Here is a 16,587-nt window from a genome sequence, read left to right on the forward strand (position 1 = left end):
CACCCCTGACTAGGCATTTGTCCTCATTTCCACATGACACTTACCTTTCCCGGGGAGCAGTCAGTGCCGTCTGCCCACGGCATGTGCTGAGTCCTGCATCCCTGCTGAGCACCCTCTGGACTGGTGCACCACAGCCTCCGACACTGAGTCTAATAAACACACACATGGAAATAAATACATTAAATGTTAACTCTGACATTCCAGAGAAAAAAAAGAAAAAGGCAATCAGAACAAGCCAGGGCACAAAAATGTCATGTGAAATAACCTCACTGTAGACAACTCCGTTAATATGTGCACTCCAATTGGCAGACATCCAATTTATCACACATTATCAAACATTATGCCAGAAGGTGACTCCATGCACTAAATTTGCTGCATCAGCCATCTCATCTGCCAGGTGTTTCTCAGCAAGTTGCTTGCATGACCTTTCAGTCAGGGCAGAAAGCCTGAGCCAAGAAAACTATTTCACAGTGCCAGGTGTCACACATATTTTGGAGACATTTGTGCAGTATTCCTTTAAAATTCAAGATAAATATATAACAGCTCGATGGTTTGAGAAGATGATTCAAGCCTGATTCCATCCTTCCTCTTATTCAGGTTTTAATGAGTTATTAACAGAATTTTTAAGTGCTGAGATATTGTGTCTTACATATTCATTACATTTATTTTTGTTTACTTGCATCTCAGAAAGAACTATCAGCATGTTGTTAAATACAGAAAGTAACTTTAAAGGCTTCAAATTCAGCTGAGGACCTCTGCAGCACATGATCATAAAACTACAGGCTTCCCTCAAAGACCAACATGTGCAATATGACAGTTTAGCTTTGCACACTGACTCCACTTACCATATAAGGGCACACCTGCGTTCCTGGCCCAAATATCAATTCACACTGTTTATTGACATTGTATATCCGTCCAGGCAGCTGCTGCGAGAGACTGTATGGCCTAGAAACGGGCTCGTCGAGCAAGCATTCACCATATCCTGTGCTATTAAGAAATAAAAATAAAATGACTTAAAGAAAAAAGAGAAAAACAAGAGACACAGACAGAAAACACACTCAGTACAGCCGGAGAGGTCAATTTTCTGTACATATCTAGAAGCCCTACTGTATAGACTGCTTACACTGTATACTGACAGGTTTCTGTTTATATTCAGTTAGCTATATGTAGTAAGTGGTTTGATTCAGGAGTTGGGCGATACAGGGAGAACTTTGGATAATTGGGGGTATGGAAGGGGATTTTTTGATAGCTGCCAGATACTCTACCATTTTGTCTTTCCTACAGAACTTGTTCCCTGTTTTTTCTCAATGGGTTGAGGAGCCTCTGGGGGAGAAGAGACTAGAGGCTGCAACATCCCTGAGAAATGATGACAGTTTATTTGCATTTATGACTTAAAAATGTGGCTGTTGCTACTAAAAGTCGAAAAACTGCATACAGTCTACATGAACTCCACTCTGTGCGTGTGTGTTTGTGTGTTTATTGAAACATACTTGTGATATCTTTATAATACAGTTTTTAAACACGGCGTCTTTAAAGGATATTTTGCAAGAGCTTTTAAGGTCGTGTTTACTTGATCTTACAACTTGGCATATCATATTTCATTCTGGGCTGTTAAGAGTTGTTCAGTGATTTCTCCATAACAGCAGAAAAACATCATCTAGCATGTTTGGAACAATTCTGAAGAAAAGAGTCTGACATACTCAAGGAACTCTGTGATGTACTTCCTGCTACACTTAGACCACATCCAAGGGTTTGTGTTGTAGTTAAGCGTGGGAGCCATCACATGCTGCTGAACCTTAACTCCATCCTCCTTACACTTGTTACTGTCGTCATGAGGCATGTTGAACCTAGGAGAGAAAACAGAAAAAACATGCATAGGTATCATACATAATATTAAATAAAAAGAGAAGCTAGGATGGTTGAGAAAGTCGTCACTTTTTCTCATGATAATTCTGTTGATTATAGTTTATGCAACAGAAATGGACAGGTAATTAAACCAATGTTTGGCTGAGATATATTTTACAAAAGCCAGTATTACTGTTTCAGGCTGGGTCTTCAGATTTTAATATGTTATGTTATGTTTAACCAACAGAGATGAAACATAGCAGTTTTTTATGCTTAATGTATTTCATTATCTTGGCCATTTTTTTAAATCTAAACACCAATTCTATATTTCCGTTGTCACTGTGTTATTGGCTTTGGTAAACCCATTCAAGGCTGCATTTGAAAATAATGCAGAGCATTTGTGTGGCCAGCCTGTGGGGAGTTTTGAAAGAAACGCGCACAATATTAAATTACTGTATATGATCACTGGGCAATAGATATAGCAGAAAAATTTAGACGTGATAATCAGAGCACAGTGTGTATAAAGGAAGCATTCAAGCTCCTGCAAGGTGAACAAATAGAGTCCCGGTTGGTGGTGGACAGGTAAAGCAACACACAGCCCTCCCTTTGACTGCTGAGCTCCCCACCTGACAGGTACCATATAACACTGAGCTCTGGGGCAAAGTAGTCGTCAAGCATTTTGTCATCACTTGAAGCAGATAAACATGGAATTCAACAGTCCTACCATTTGTTTAGTGGTTAGAAAGAACATTTGTTATAGGTGATGAGGGCTGTTAAGGTCTGTAACAGTCTCCATTATAGCAAGCTAACCCCCTCAGCTCTGGTCGGCTCAGGACTTTGGACAATGCAGAGTTTGCTGAAGGTTAGTTGTCAACAACCAGTGGTTTTACTTAAATTCTGAGAATTTAATTACAGACCTTTTTCCCATTCCCTCTCAAAATGACAGGCAGGCAAAAATAATGACAGATGTGATCAGAAACAAACAAAAGCATCACAAATTACTGAGAGAAGAAGAAGGAATGTACAGGTGGTGTGTGGTCCAAATATTCAAGATTCCTTGATCTCCATCTGCTGGTAAGGTATTTGTAGATTCTTAGAAAGACTCTAGAAGCTCTACTAATGCCTCACTGAAGCCAAAACTTTCACTTAGGAAGAGTGATGACAGTACTTTAGGTAAATAATCAGTGGAGACATGCTGTACTTACACATGGCCAAGTTCATGGGCAATAGTAAACGCAGTGCTGAGTCCATTGTCCTCGCTGATGCTGCAGCTCCTGTATGGATCACACACTGTGCCCAACTCTGCAAGTCCTAAATAACAACAGGCTGACTGCAGCTTTCACACAATCATCATTTTACATCAGAATCATTATTATCATCAACACATAAAGTATAAAATAGTTTTTAGTTTTAAGTCTATCAACCTATTTCTTAAAAAATTCCACATACCTAAGGTGTCACACTTATCCCTTGCTCTGCAGATGTCCTGCCTGTGGTGAAGACATACACAGTGGGTCATGGTCAGTGGCACATAACAAAAGAAGAACACTAATTTTTAAATAGCTGTTCCATTCGTCAGGCATCTGGACCCAATTTGGTCCAAGCCTTTGATGCAACTGATTCTCCCAGAATTTATATACTTATTATAGTGTTACTTGGGTCACTGGATATTTATCAGACCTGAAAACATCTTCTAAATATATGCTATATTCAGCAAAAAATCTTGATATTTTTCTTGCACCTGGTGATGAGGATGGCAGTGTCGTGATGGGAATGGTGATTATCATCCAGGATGTTCTGGCTCTGCTGCCAAATGCAGAAGTTCTTTAAAGTGGTCTGTGCATTAAATGAAATGACTGGACCATCCTGAGAAACATACAAAAAGATGTAATAATAGGTGTCATTTAATTGATAAGTTATGTACGTCACATACTTGTTAGTAAGTATGGAGATTAAAGCAAATGTAGTATTCTTACCAGCTCGTTGTTTATTATGACTAACTTTACAATCACAATGTTAATCAGGTTGCCAATGCTGGGATCCTTGTAGATGGAAGACACCTGAATATTGGAAAAACAAAGCACATCCTCAAACCTCTGAATGAAAAAAGTTTGAAAACTAGTTTTAATGTTACAATCTTTTCAATAACTTAACCCAGCTGAAATGTGAAACAGTATATTTTTTTGACTCTATCATGGACTACCTTCCTGCAGTTTCAAGCAAGTACCAGGGAATTTGGTTGATTGGAGGATCAAGTTGATAATGGCCTAAGCCCCTGCAGAGAAGGCAGCCTTTGCCAAGAACAGAATATAGGTCATCTCAGCCTCCCCCTGAGGACTGTCGGCCCCAGACGCCTGCGGAAGTTGGTATTTGAAGTGGCCGAGAGTATGCGGTCTATGTGACATACCTGAGCTTATTTTTTAACATTCATCAAAGCTGTCAGACAGGCTTTCCCTCAAGCTGCCCTCTCTTCCCCCTGGCCGTTTGAAAGTGGTGTTTACCCCTGCCCTAGGCTGCCCTTTTCCCTCCCATGGCCCGCCTCCAAAGGCTGCCTAACTAACTTGCTGCACGAACACCAAAGCAGAACAGGTACATACATTTAGCACTGATGTGCACATACGCAGCTCATATCTGTTCACGTGTGTGCAGCAATAAAGACATACACACTATGAAGCACACTTCCATTGCCCAGCCAACCACCTCCACCAACCAAACAATCTCGACTAGAAGCTATGAAACCATTTGACAGAGCAGAACTTACTATGGACATTAATGTGAGTATGTAGTGCTGTAGGTTGCTGCCATGATGCTCCACCATTTTGCTGTCGGCCACCAGCATGACTTCAACAAAGCGCGGGTAGGAGAGGAAGCGTTTTGATCTCCTGTGAGGTCCTGAGTCACCACTGCTATCATTTGATGGTCTAGCGCTAGCACTGCCGCTCTCTGATCTGAGTAAAGCATTGCTGGCCAGGCCAGAACTCAATGACTCCACGTCACTGAATATACCAGCGCTGACCACAGGGGCTGCATTGAACACAGTGGTCACACCTGCTGGCTTTCTCTTCAGTTTGTGCCTCTTATGTCTGTGTTTGTGTCCTAGAAAGAGAAGCCGAAAGGAATGGAGCATGTGTAAATATACGAAGATGCACAGCTGAAGGGAAATACATTCATTCAGAAAAACAGACAAAGTATAAATCAATGTTTGTCATGAGGATGTGTATACAATTAAGCTAAAGTTTTGATTTGTGTTTAAATATGGACATGCATGAGGTGAGTTGGCTGTGTGGAAGTGGGTATTGTTAATATATGTTGTTGCCTCTTTCTCTCCTTTGTTTATTGTTGCTCAAAGAGTGGGTTGACAAATGAACATGGCCTGGAGTGCTTTATTTCTCTCTCCCTCCTCTTTCAGAAGAGGGGAGAGAAGAGGGCAAAGAGTTCAGGCTAGGTAAACCTGGCACCCAGCCATAAAAAAATGGAGCACACATACCAAAAGAAGGCAGTCCAACAACTGGGCAGCAAAACTTCTCAACACTGAGGGGAATTAAGCCTGATTTTAATCATGACATGGCAACAAAACTGCTGAATGCCAGTCTTTTTTTTTTTTTGTTTTCTCAGCACATGCAGATCACCCTTTCTGGACCACCAGCAATGCATCAGTGTTTTCTTAGTTTTGATTATTTGACAGTTTCAACTTGGCATCACCTTACTATTACACAATTTACACTGCATGTTCATGGCAGCGGGTCTACCAAACTTTCTTATCAAAGAGGCAAAGGAAGTACAAGAGTCAACAGGAAGTTCAGCCAGTAAACTAAGATGTGATGATACAAGGGTGAACTTCCAAATTATTTTTCCTGTGTGAGAGTTGGAAAGCTTCCTCATTGCTGTGCTGCAGTTTTAGGTGCTGGGCTATGCAGGCTATGACATGATATGTGAGCCAAGTTAGTTTCACAACAATCTTTCACTTTAATTCAATCATAACATCTCTATATGTAGCCTACTTATGGGAAAAATGTCAAAATTACATTTTATCCGTTATACTATTTAATCAACTCTATTTTTTTCCTTTTAAGATTTCTTCAGTGTTTTTAGACACATTTTTTTCTATTATTTTACAGTAAAGAATCCAGCTCTGCAGAGCCATTTTCTTCTTTTAATCTTTGTCTTTCAAAATCTACCTCAATATCCAGACACACTCAAATGTTTTGCTTGTTTTAAACAGATAAGCTAGAAATGATTCTACAGTAGCATGGTCAAATTACTGTAATAGCTCAATAAGCTCAGTTACTATTACATAATCTGTTCCTGTTATAACTGATAGTGGAGACTTTGGGGTGATGTCTGTCGGAACCGATTTAAATGTCACCTAACACATGCACATAAAGACACACACAGAGCAAATTCTCTGTTCACAATCCACTTGTATCCCACGGAAACACTCAACCACCTACATGCACATGAACCATATATATACACAGGGTTTTACACATACAGCCCCTGCGAAGTCCAATGTTGAGAAGCAGAAGTGTGCTGGTTAGAAAGAAAGAGGACACTGGGTGAGGGTTGACTGGAGCAGATATTCACGTCAGCTGTTGGCATGAGCTCCTCAGTGATGAGGTCTGATCAACACTGGTAGCACCTACAGTACCTTTGTATGTGTGTTTGTTTGCAAGCTTATGTCTAGAGGCATCAAGGTTACATCTATGTATGTTTATGTTCTATATGTGCATGTATATATTTGTAAGGACCTTGTCTATGTAAATTGCATGCATACCCATCATGTAAAACACTCGCTACCTGAAGTGTCACAAGCTGAGTTGTCCCCAGATGTCTGTTTCTTGGGTGCACTCTTCCTGTAAACAATATGAGGTTTTGTGTGTTCCTCTTCATAGTGTTCTCCTTGATAGCTGTGTAGGGGCTCCACAAAATACTCCCCCTCTGGAGACCTGAAAGTGCCAAGCTGGATAGCAGAAAAAAATGCATAGCAGTTAGTTGTCATCCATCCATCTATGTTCTGTAAATGCTTATTCCTTTTTAGGAATCAAAATAAACAAACATGGGAAGAACTTGCAAAACCTACACAGACGGGACCAAGGGGAATATATAGTTCAAAGATCTTTAAAAAAAACAAAACAAAAAAAAAACACTGAGCTGCCATACCGCTCCAATGAAATGTATGTTTTACTTAAAACATATTTACAGCAAGCAACAGTGGAATGTGGCTCATTTACCACTCATTAGAGGAACTAAGTAATGCTGAGACCCCAGGGCTTTCATAAAAAGCTGAAATAACTGAATTTGCATGCATGTAAGAATGGTCCCGAAACAGGAGGAAAAGGATAATAGTGAGACCTGTAATGCCTATCAGGACTGCATGTTCTTGGCAATCGTGCTGAAAGCATTATTATATGTGTTTCACATGGCATGTTTAGTGTGAATGGCTAATTTGGAGGTCTGTGACGTCCAGATAAGGTACATGCCAAGCACATTTGACTTGTTGCTCATCATCTGTGGATAATTGTCATGGCAGCCCTGGGGCTGATAAAAGTTTGGCACAATTATATTTTTTTCACAAGTCATACTTAAAGTTCATGACAATATAGTAAGACAAAAACTATCAGTAAAAAAACATTACATTTTGCTAAATCTGCAAAACATTGCAGCAGGGTGAACTAGTCTTCAGCGAAGGGGCACAAGATGATGCTTCTTGCTTACATTCCCTTGAGCAAGACACTGGTCCTATTACTGGGCTAGGACCTGCACTTTGATTGACCTGGGGAGTTGGCAAGGCAAAAGGAAATTCTCCTACACATTTCCCTGCAAGAAAACAGGTGTCACTTCATCATAGGTTGTAGAGAAACAAAATGCAATTGTGGCATCCAGCAGTTGTACCTTTATGAGAATAAATGTGCCCTTAAGAGATCTTGAATAAATAATAAAATAGGCTCCATGAATGTCACCTCAACTCCCTAAAGCAAAGGCTTTGAAGCATTTTAATTACATTTGTCGTTTGGTAAGAAACTGACCGTTTACTCATAACTGTCACTTCATTGTGGTTTCTATGTATAAACTCAGAGTGCACTTTTGCTCCACTCCAAAACTCATGCTTCAGCAGGCCAGGGAGTGGGGCCAATTCGTGATGACGTCAGTACCACCCGTACTCCCGCTGCACTAGCATGCGTAAAGACGTTACGAACTACCGGGAGACCAGAGAGGGGCATGGAAGTAAGATGTAGGGTGTTCATCAAACTTGACTGTAGGCAATGGATTTGGGATCCTCGCAAGTCAGCACAGGTGTGCCCTATTTAGAGAGATATTCTACATAGTCTTTGGAAGGGCGCCAGAGCAGGATTCTGCCACAAATATAAACCTGAACAAGTCATAGTCTCGTGTATTTTTTCTAGATTGTTTTCGAAATCAGCTTCAACTTTACTATTCAGGGACAGGCCCAGTTCTGTAGACAAACATGTTTAAAGGCGCAATAATGTGCGACTGGATAAATTTGATATTTGCACGGTCAATACAAAAAAAAAAAAAAAAAAAAAACGGTGGCGCGCAAGTTTGCGCAAAACTTCGAAAAAAATTTTTTTTTTTTAAGGCAATGGTAAGGCAGCTTTTCCAGCCTTGTGTAAGCAATAATGGCCCCTAAATACCCATGGTGGAAAAGTAAAACACCCAGTCGTAATGTCATCACATGCATGGCTGGTCTAACCGTGCGTAAAAACTCACCAGTCCGGAGCACAAACTGATGACCGCGGCGTGTTCTGCTTGTGCATTTACATGTCCTTTATAGAAGCAGTGCCTTAACTCCGTGTCCTCCTCCTCCTCCGCCTCCCCATCTGTTGCAAAATCCGTTATGTTATCTTCTCGGGGTACTCCAAGTATCGTCACAGTGTAGAAAGGTGCGATAAATCCCGAATCCAGCGTGAGGTTGAGGTGGTAGTTCTCTCCGAAAGCAGATATCCTGTAGTGGATATTTGGCGAGGCCCAGTGATCCGTAGAGTTGCCGGTGCTCTCGTCCAAACTTCGTCTTTTCCTCTTGAAGTGCACACTGGTTGGAAACTTGTCACCGGCTTCATTCACTCTCACCGGTGTTACAATCTCATAAGCACCGACCTCCTCTTTTACTGGGGAATGACAGAATAATGATAATAATGTAATTAAGGTTGAAGTAGCAGTCCAATAGCATTAGTAAAAATCAAACAGCCCACATGTGTAAATCGAATGATTATGATTTAGATAGCATGTCTTCGTTCTTGAAAAAATAAAAAAATCAGTTTTTACAGCATTGCAATGAAATGATAATCAGTGAACTTTAGGTATCTAGAAAGCGCTGCAAGTCATGTGCTTGGCTGAATTCAAAACTCATTCATTCTGTGCCCTCCGTGTTAGAAAATAACTCCATGGGGGGGAAATGCTGGGGTTGTCAGAGCGGCATACTTTACCTGTGCTTGAATTCAACAGCAATCTCCCTGTAGATGCGACTACATTCAAGAAATCAGGGAATAGTAGGAACCCCAAGCCCCAGAAGAGCACATGCATGATTGTCCACGTTCAGAGGAGTGCGGCAGCCTGCAGTCCTGTAGTAATACTGTATTCCTCCGGTCACTCCGGGCTTTCCGCCTCTGGTCCGCCTGCCTCATCCAATTTTATTATCCTCGACTCTTGAGTAGATGGTCTCTGGGCGGTGAAGTACACTGCTGGGACATGAGCGCTTCGCGGAGTCCCTCGCGAACATGCATACTGCTATTCAAACAGTCAACTGCGATGGGCTCCGCTGTGCACCAGCTCTCTCCCCAACTAGGGGCGGGATCAGCCAGACAAGGTACACTGGTGCTACAGTGAAGCCACTCCCGTTATATACTGTAGTGACAAGGGTGGTCACATATGTCCACTTTGGATGATAAGATATGATCTGTGACGAAGTTACCACCAGCCAGTGCCAGATCCTTACTCAGGGGCCCCAATGACCATAAAGTTCCCCAAATAACTGACTTCATGAAGTACACAGATATATGGGGTGATTCATACCCACTGTTATGCAATTTGACATACTTGTCTAGTTTCATTAGCTGTGGGATACTCAAGTTTTAGAGGGGTGGGCAGTTCGGTGACCATGACAGTGAGGTGGGGCCCATATAGGAAATGCCTGCCCTGGGGCCAAAAGCGAGATAAACTGGGCATGGCTGTATACTTAGAAGTTCATGGGATCACAGAGTGACAAAATGCAAACTGGCATGCAGCGTAGCCACTTACAGTATTGATCTGAGGTCTTAAGTGGGTGCTGTAAAAGGTATTGTGTGGGAATACTGGTAATGGTTTTATGAGCTATAGTCTCCTCAGCAGAACAATGCTACAGGCTGTATGGAAGCCTTTGTAGGTGCCTTTGTTATGTGGAGGATCAAAGAGTGGGCTATCCATTCCCAGTCTGCCTCGTGCCCCAATCGTGCAACCCCCCCATATACACACAGACATGCCGCACACAGATAGAATACAAAACTTGTTCTGTTAACTTTTCTAATATATTCCAAATAGGCATATCCAGTAGCACTACACTGATAAATCACCCGATATTAGGTGACCGCAGATATGTTGGTATCAGTGTTTGTGTCAGCCGATAAGTATCAGGAAACTGCAATGCACACACGCTAGGTTGGTGCTAGTTTAGAAAAAGTGTTGACATTACATAGTTTTGCCACCAAAGAGCACTGACATGTTTATGTTTCAACTGATATATACCCGCTTAGTACACACTGTAATGACAGTTCTTAAATAAACAAATAAATAAAAAATGACAAGACACTTATGGATTATGTAAAAAAATAACTATAATTATCACATTTTTCAGACATTCAAGTATCAATATCAGTATCAGCTTCAAAAATACAGTATTAATATCCACCACAGTAAACGGGTACAATGATAACATGACTTCCCAAACTGAGTCAGGTCCTAGAACATTAGGCCTTTTCACAGCAGACATTTAGACTTGTCATAGCAGGAAAGGCACAGGGGCAACTGATACTGTTAGCCCGGTCCCTCTTCCTATTGAGTGCTCCAGTAAGCCAGGCTAGTGAGTGACCATGCACAATACCAGGACCCTGGAACTGGCTCACCTAAATGAAATGCAGCCAATAATTAATGTTATTAATTACACCTGTGCTTCTCCAGCAATGGTATACTAGCCCGAACATTAAGCTACCCCAACTATATGAGCCCTACATTAAACCGTTTCAAGATGAGAAACTCTAAATTAAAGCAATGTAGGCCGATGTGCCATATTTGATGTCGTTACTATATTCAATATAAAGTTCAGTAAAAATACAGATAATATTTCTATTTTACCACTTCAAAGAGAATCGGCCTTAATAAATGCATTCGGCTGTTTTGTGACTTACAAATGTTTCAGCAAAATAACAGCTCTAGTAACATTAACTTAAATAAGCTAGAAGCTTAAGCTAACCTTTAAATCAGCTAGAACCACTTACTATGGGAGTAAGTCATATTCTGGAAGTTTACCTGACCTACACTGGTTAACTAGTTTTCTTCCTTAAAGCCTTTTCTCTTCTGGATGTTAAAGGTATTGTTTAAAAAGCAGAATTCTCACCTCTGAGAGACTTATCCGAATATGTTTTGCCGTGCGACTAATAACAGGCATTTCTTAGTTCTATCTGTCAGCCAGTTCCTCTCGGTTTTAATACTCTATACAAAGATTTTATCCAACTGACAGCATTTTTCTGGCTGTGTTTTTGGCCTAACCAGCTACTAACATAACATTTAACACTTCTTAGCCACTTAACAGATGACTCTGTCAAGTCCTGTTCTGCTGTAGCATTAAACGCGTTGGGGGAGCTTTTCACTCTCTTAAACCCTATCTTAACATGCGGTATAAGACAACATAAAAGATATGTGGGTTAAACTGGGCTTGCTGCACAATTTTAGCATTGGATTGCTTACACGGTAGACAGACACTGGAGACAAACAAGTGGAAAGTGTTTATTTAGCCTAGCAACACTTGCTGAAGCTACAGTCAATTTAGACTCGATACAGAAAAACCATGCTATGTACTGTAGCACTGAGTAAAAAAAATTTACTGGTTACTTATATGTTACAGAAAGAAGAAAATACTAACTCACCAGAGAGGAGGCAGTTTTTCAAACGATTTTTAAGAAGGAAAAAAAAAACGATGGAAGGCCGGTGTCAAGTAATAAAAACATGATTTACTCTGACAGTGAAGAGATACAGTATTCACATTCACGTAAATACAACCGATGTTAAATCAAAGATGGCGCCGGATTCTTTCCTTCACTCACTGACTGAGGTGCTGTTCAGCAGTATTGCTGTCAGCAGTACTGCCACTAGTGGTCGGAAGCTAGATTGCAGCACTCTATGCTCCTACATCAGTATTGAGCCTACATAGATTTTTAATGTTTCAGTCTTTACAGTGCTGTAGTTCAGTATACGTTACAACATTTACTCACCACCAATGTATAAACATTTAAATATGCGTTTTGCTCAAGCAAAACTGAAGACACATTTTGGATGAGTGGCGAGTGAAAAATTAGCTTTGCATGGATGTTGTGCTACCTGGATGAAAGAGATGGACCTACGCAGACGTATGTATTGTGTAACACAATAACAGGGCAAGGCAGCGGGCAGCTCAGAGGTTAATGGTAACCAGACTGCAAGGGATTCAAATCTGCATCCCCACCATCTAAACAGTGCATGCTGGCATAGCATTGCAGTAAGTCGGTCTGACAGTATGAATGAATTGATTTAGTGCTAACACATTGAGAGCACACCATGCTGAACACACATTGTGGGTAGTATCTTAAAGATAAGATTGGACCTGTTCTCAAACTCACAGTTTGAGAAATGATGACACAAAACATTGTTTACAAAAGGTAATCTTGTTCTTAATGACAGTACGTAGCCAAAACATTTTTTACAACTGATACATGAGAGGTAGCAAAAGTCACATTAAGGTGAAGTTGTGACATAAAACACATCCATAATACAGTGTTATATGTATTCTGGTGTTATATATCAAAAGATTTACTTTTAAACATATTAAGATTTGATAATAAGATTTATTATAAGATCAAAAAAAGGCTTTTCCAGAAAACATTTGTTTCAAAAATTGTCTTAAAATCTGTGTCAGTGATCCTTGAAAGTGAGACTACGCACAAGAGACTGCAAAGACTGGAACTAAAGAAATGAAAGGACATTTCTGATATGCATAAACATCACCAGCATTTCTATCTTGAGTACTCGATTGGCCTCCATGTCGTCACACAGCTTAGAGCCACATCACTGCACGCATCTGTGGATGTTTCCCAACCCACAAGACCTTATGTGGTGATAAATGCTAACAGCTGGCACATTAAGTTGGCTTACTTGGATTTGCAGGTGCACACCTAAAACAAAAGCCTCATTTGAAATGCCTGCGGTATCTGAAAATATAAAGAGAGGATGATGTCCGCCCACTTGATCCTTACTGAGCAAAAACAGGCCAAAAAGTTCTGTTGCCTCTGTCATTATAGGCACTACATGTGTGGGACTTTGGGGTTGCAAAGAGCCATAGTCATTTTTCAGAGGGAGCATGAGTTGAATAAATTTCACACCAACTCTTATGATCATGACTTTCGCTGTTTACAAAACCTCGTTATTTACTAAACACCCATGGGCCACCCTGCACTTTGCAGTAGTTAGCACTTATTTTCCAGTATGATGGAACTAATTGGGTATGCTCCTAGGGGTCACTGAAATGTTTGCAATTGAGATCAGTGGTTGTAATGAATTACATACACTTGAGGAACTTGGGATAGCCTACGTAATCCCTCAGAAGAACTCCCAAATCTGCTAACCTTTGCAAGCTGGTTTTCTTCCTATGCTCCTCTTGTTATTTGGAAACTCCTCCTCTGGGTAGAACCTAAAACATTAACACGTGCAGCTGTGGGTCACAAGCCTCTTTAAATACAACCTTTCATTCACAATTAGTCCCTTTTCCCAGAACTCTCCATTAAACATTTTTACAGCAAAGGGGGTCACAGGTAAGTAAAAACAGTAGGAAGAAATTGCCCCTTGGCTGTGTTTTGATGTGCAGCAACTACAAATTTAAGTGGACCATTTACTCTTTAATGTGTTGTCATAGTTGCAGTATAGTTGTTAAAGGCACCCCTCATTTCAAACTAAGAATAGCTATTTCAGGTTTCTCAATGAATGGCCATTTGACTCCATGAAGTTAGTGCCAACATGTGGCAATGAGAATGCTTTAAAAAGCTACCTCTCCACATTAAACTGCAGCGTGTGGCCACGGCCTTCACTGAAGTGACCTTTTTCGATGTTTCTCAATGGAGCAGTCACTACAGCTGTGGGTGTGCGTCTGTGTGTGTTCTCATTGGATGGTCATCGAGGTCATCAGAGTCACCCTTCCTGAGTTGTGTGCAGGCAGCATCGTTCAGAGCAGCTATCAGTAGAGTAAACTTCACTTCCCCTCCGGATCAGATCATAGGCCGATAGGGAGCGGAAAGCTTGAATGAAGTAGCCAAGCCTGGCCAGGGATTTCAAAGAGATACACTTTAATTGTGGAGCTTTCAAAATCTCATTTTACTCTGTCTTTCCCTTGGCCCCCACCCCAAAAGACTTTCTTGGACCAGTGAACTTGTCTTCATTACAAGGCAATATCCATGTGCAGTGAGTTGGAAAAGAAGCAAGTAGTATTTTATTGTACAGACCCTTTAGCCACTTGAAGCCAGTTGTGTTGTGGTGTTGTACAACACATGATGAAGAGTAAATGATGGATACTATGAGAGGAAAATTCTGTTCATTGAAATGGAAAACATAACTGAAACGAGAAGTTGCATTTTAATCACAAACGGAACAACAGAGGGCATTGCGGCTTGCATAACTAAAAAATTGACTTATCGTGTACATTGTAATTATATTGTGCCATGCGTTTTGCTTATCTATTAATAATGACGTTTTCACAGTTTTTGTGAAAAAAGCAACACAAATCTATTTCTAGAGACCTTGGCTTGGTCAATGTTATACAATCATTGTGGCACAATTTTGTTTATGATTTCTGAAATTTAAAAAAAATTCTATAATAATTACCTTAGGGCACTTATTCTCTGCACAGCACAACAAGTTGAACAGTTGAGTTGTCTGCATTTTAGTATTGTACACTGATTAAGATTATCTTGTAACATAACTCTCAGTCACTGCTATGAAGAGGTTTCCTTATCTGTTGCAAAACACTTTGGATGTGTGTGTCTGTGCATAATACTTGCCACTGTAATATAGGAGTCCGGCAGCAAATGTTTCCCTGGGAGACAAAGTTTGAGTTCTGTGGCTGCACACTTATTACGTCTTTCAGCATGGGACCACTTGAACTTCCAGCAGTAATTGGGTAAACATCCAGAGACACAGAGATGCATAGCTTTCTTAGACCTGCAGGCATACACGTACAACCACACACCAACACATACAAATGGGTACACTGGTTCAAACATCAAGCTATGTCACATGCCCTTACTCCTTTAATTTGTGAAGCAGACAGCAGGCGATGAGAGCTTTACCAGGGAGGGAGGGTTGGGCAGGGTGATTGTGTAAATGTGCTTTTAGAATGGTCCTGGGCAAGTTTATGTAGGGTGAGATTAAAGCAAAAACAATGCTCAACAACTGAAGTGCAATTAGGGCTTTGGAGGAGCTTTCACAGACCACAAGATAGGGGTCTGGACTCTGCCCAAGTAGTACAGCAGCTGTCAGCGGGTCCCTCCAAAATCAGAATGCTTCCCAGATTCTCTGGCTCTCTGTGGAATGGCAACAATAGACTTCATGCCAGAGACCAAATTAATCAGACCCCAGATTGAAGAGAGGAGGAGGAAGAAGTCAACAGAGGTGTAGTGTAGCGTAGCCTGGATACCAGTGTGACATAATACACATGCCACATGCTAAGGAGACCCAAACTCTTTGGCCTCTCTAAATTCCAAAAAGCTCTCAGTGCTTCCACGAACTCCTTTGTTTACAGAGGAGCAGGCTAAGTGAGTCATTCTCCCTTCACTAAACCTTTGTTGAAAGGCATGTATTATTTCATAACATGATTATGTTGGGTGCACTTGGTGAAGGGCAGGGGCTGCAACTGGTGGGGTTGGAGGGTGGAGGGCACTATTGGGGGGCAAAGATAGCTGCGGTGTTAAGGCATGCAATCCACCTCTCACAGACTGACTCACTGTGATACTGTTTTTGTCCAGTAGTGATCTTGTTTCTCAGAGTCCTGATGTCATCAGTTTGAAGTCTTACCCCAGTCCCAGCACGTTCCTCCATCAGCTCACATGGCATCACGGTCTTAACAAAAGGACAGCATGATGACCTAATCACTCTCAGCTGCAAGAGAAAGTGAAAAAAATAGAAAGATATCGTGACACCCTTTAACAACCTTACTTTTTGCATGGACACAGCACAGCTGGTGTGACAAACTGACTGTAGAACAAAAAAGAGGAACAAGGGGGTGTATGGGAAGAGTATAATTACAGTTTCCCTCTGAAAACACACATTTATTTAAAATTCCTCAGTAAATACAACAGGCATGATATCCAAGTTCCTTCTCTCCAGGTGTTTCATTCAGTACAAAACAAACATGTTTAACAAAGGTAAGGGTAGTATAGGCTAACTCACATACGAGAACCTACATGTTAATCCAACACACGTGTTTTTCACCACGTGTTGGTTTTGCATGCT

General features: G+C 41.0%; 1 protein-coding gene across 1 annotated transcript in view; it reads right to left on the bottom strand.

Annotated features, from left to right (window-relative positions):
• The window catches only part of LOC120807382 (A disintegrin and metalloproteinase with thrombospondin motifs 9-like), a 44,885-nt gene extending 34,845 nt beyond the window's left edge, over positions 1 to 10,040 (bottom strand). Inside the window, exons 1-11 of the mRNA XM_040159356.1 lie at positions 9,291 to 10,040; positions 8,575 to 8,972; positions 6,643 to 6,805; positions 4,607 to 4,941; positions 3,822 to 3,905; positions 3,587 to 3,711; positions 3,295 to 3,335; positions 3,051 to 3,156; positions 1,701 to 1,847; positions 846 to 987; positions 45 to 149 (exon numbers count right to left, since the gene is read on the bottom strand). Of these exons, the coding sequence (XP_040015290.1) occupies positions 45 to 149; positions 846 to 987; positions 1,701 to 1,847; positions 3,051 to 3,156; positions 3,295 to 3,335; positions 3,587 to 3,711; positions 3,822 to 3,905; positions 4,607 to 4,941; positions 6,643 to 6,805; positions 8,575 to 8,972; positions 9,291 to 9,387 (1,743 nt within the window). The 5' untranslated portion in view covers positions 9,388 to 10,040. The remainder of the gene's footprint in view (positions 1 to 44; positions 150 to 845; positions 988 to 1,700; positions 1,848 to 3,050; positions 3,157 to 3,294; positions 3,336 to 3,586; positions 3,712 to 3,821; positions 3,906 to 4,606; positions 4,942 to 6,642; positions 6,806 to 8,574; positions 8,973 to 9,290) is intronic.
• Between the last annotated feature and the right edge of the window lie 6,547 nt (positions 10,041 to 16,587).

Source organism: Xiphias gladius, chromosome 21 (genome assembly GCF_016859285.1).
Source record: "Xiphias gladius isolate SHS-SW01 ecotype Sanya breed wild chromosome 21, ASM1685928v1, whole genome shotgun sequence".
NCBI lineage: Eukaryota > Metazoa > Chordata > Actinopteri > Istiophoriformes > Xiphiidae > Xiphias > Xiphias gladius.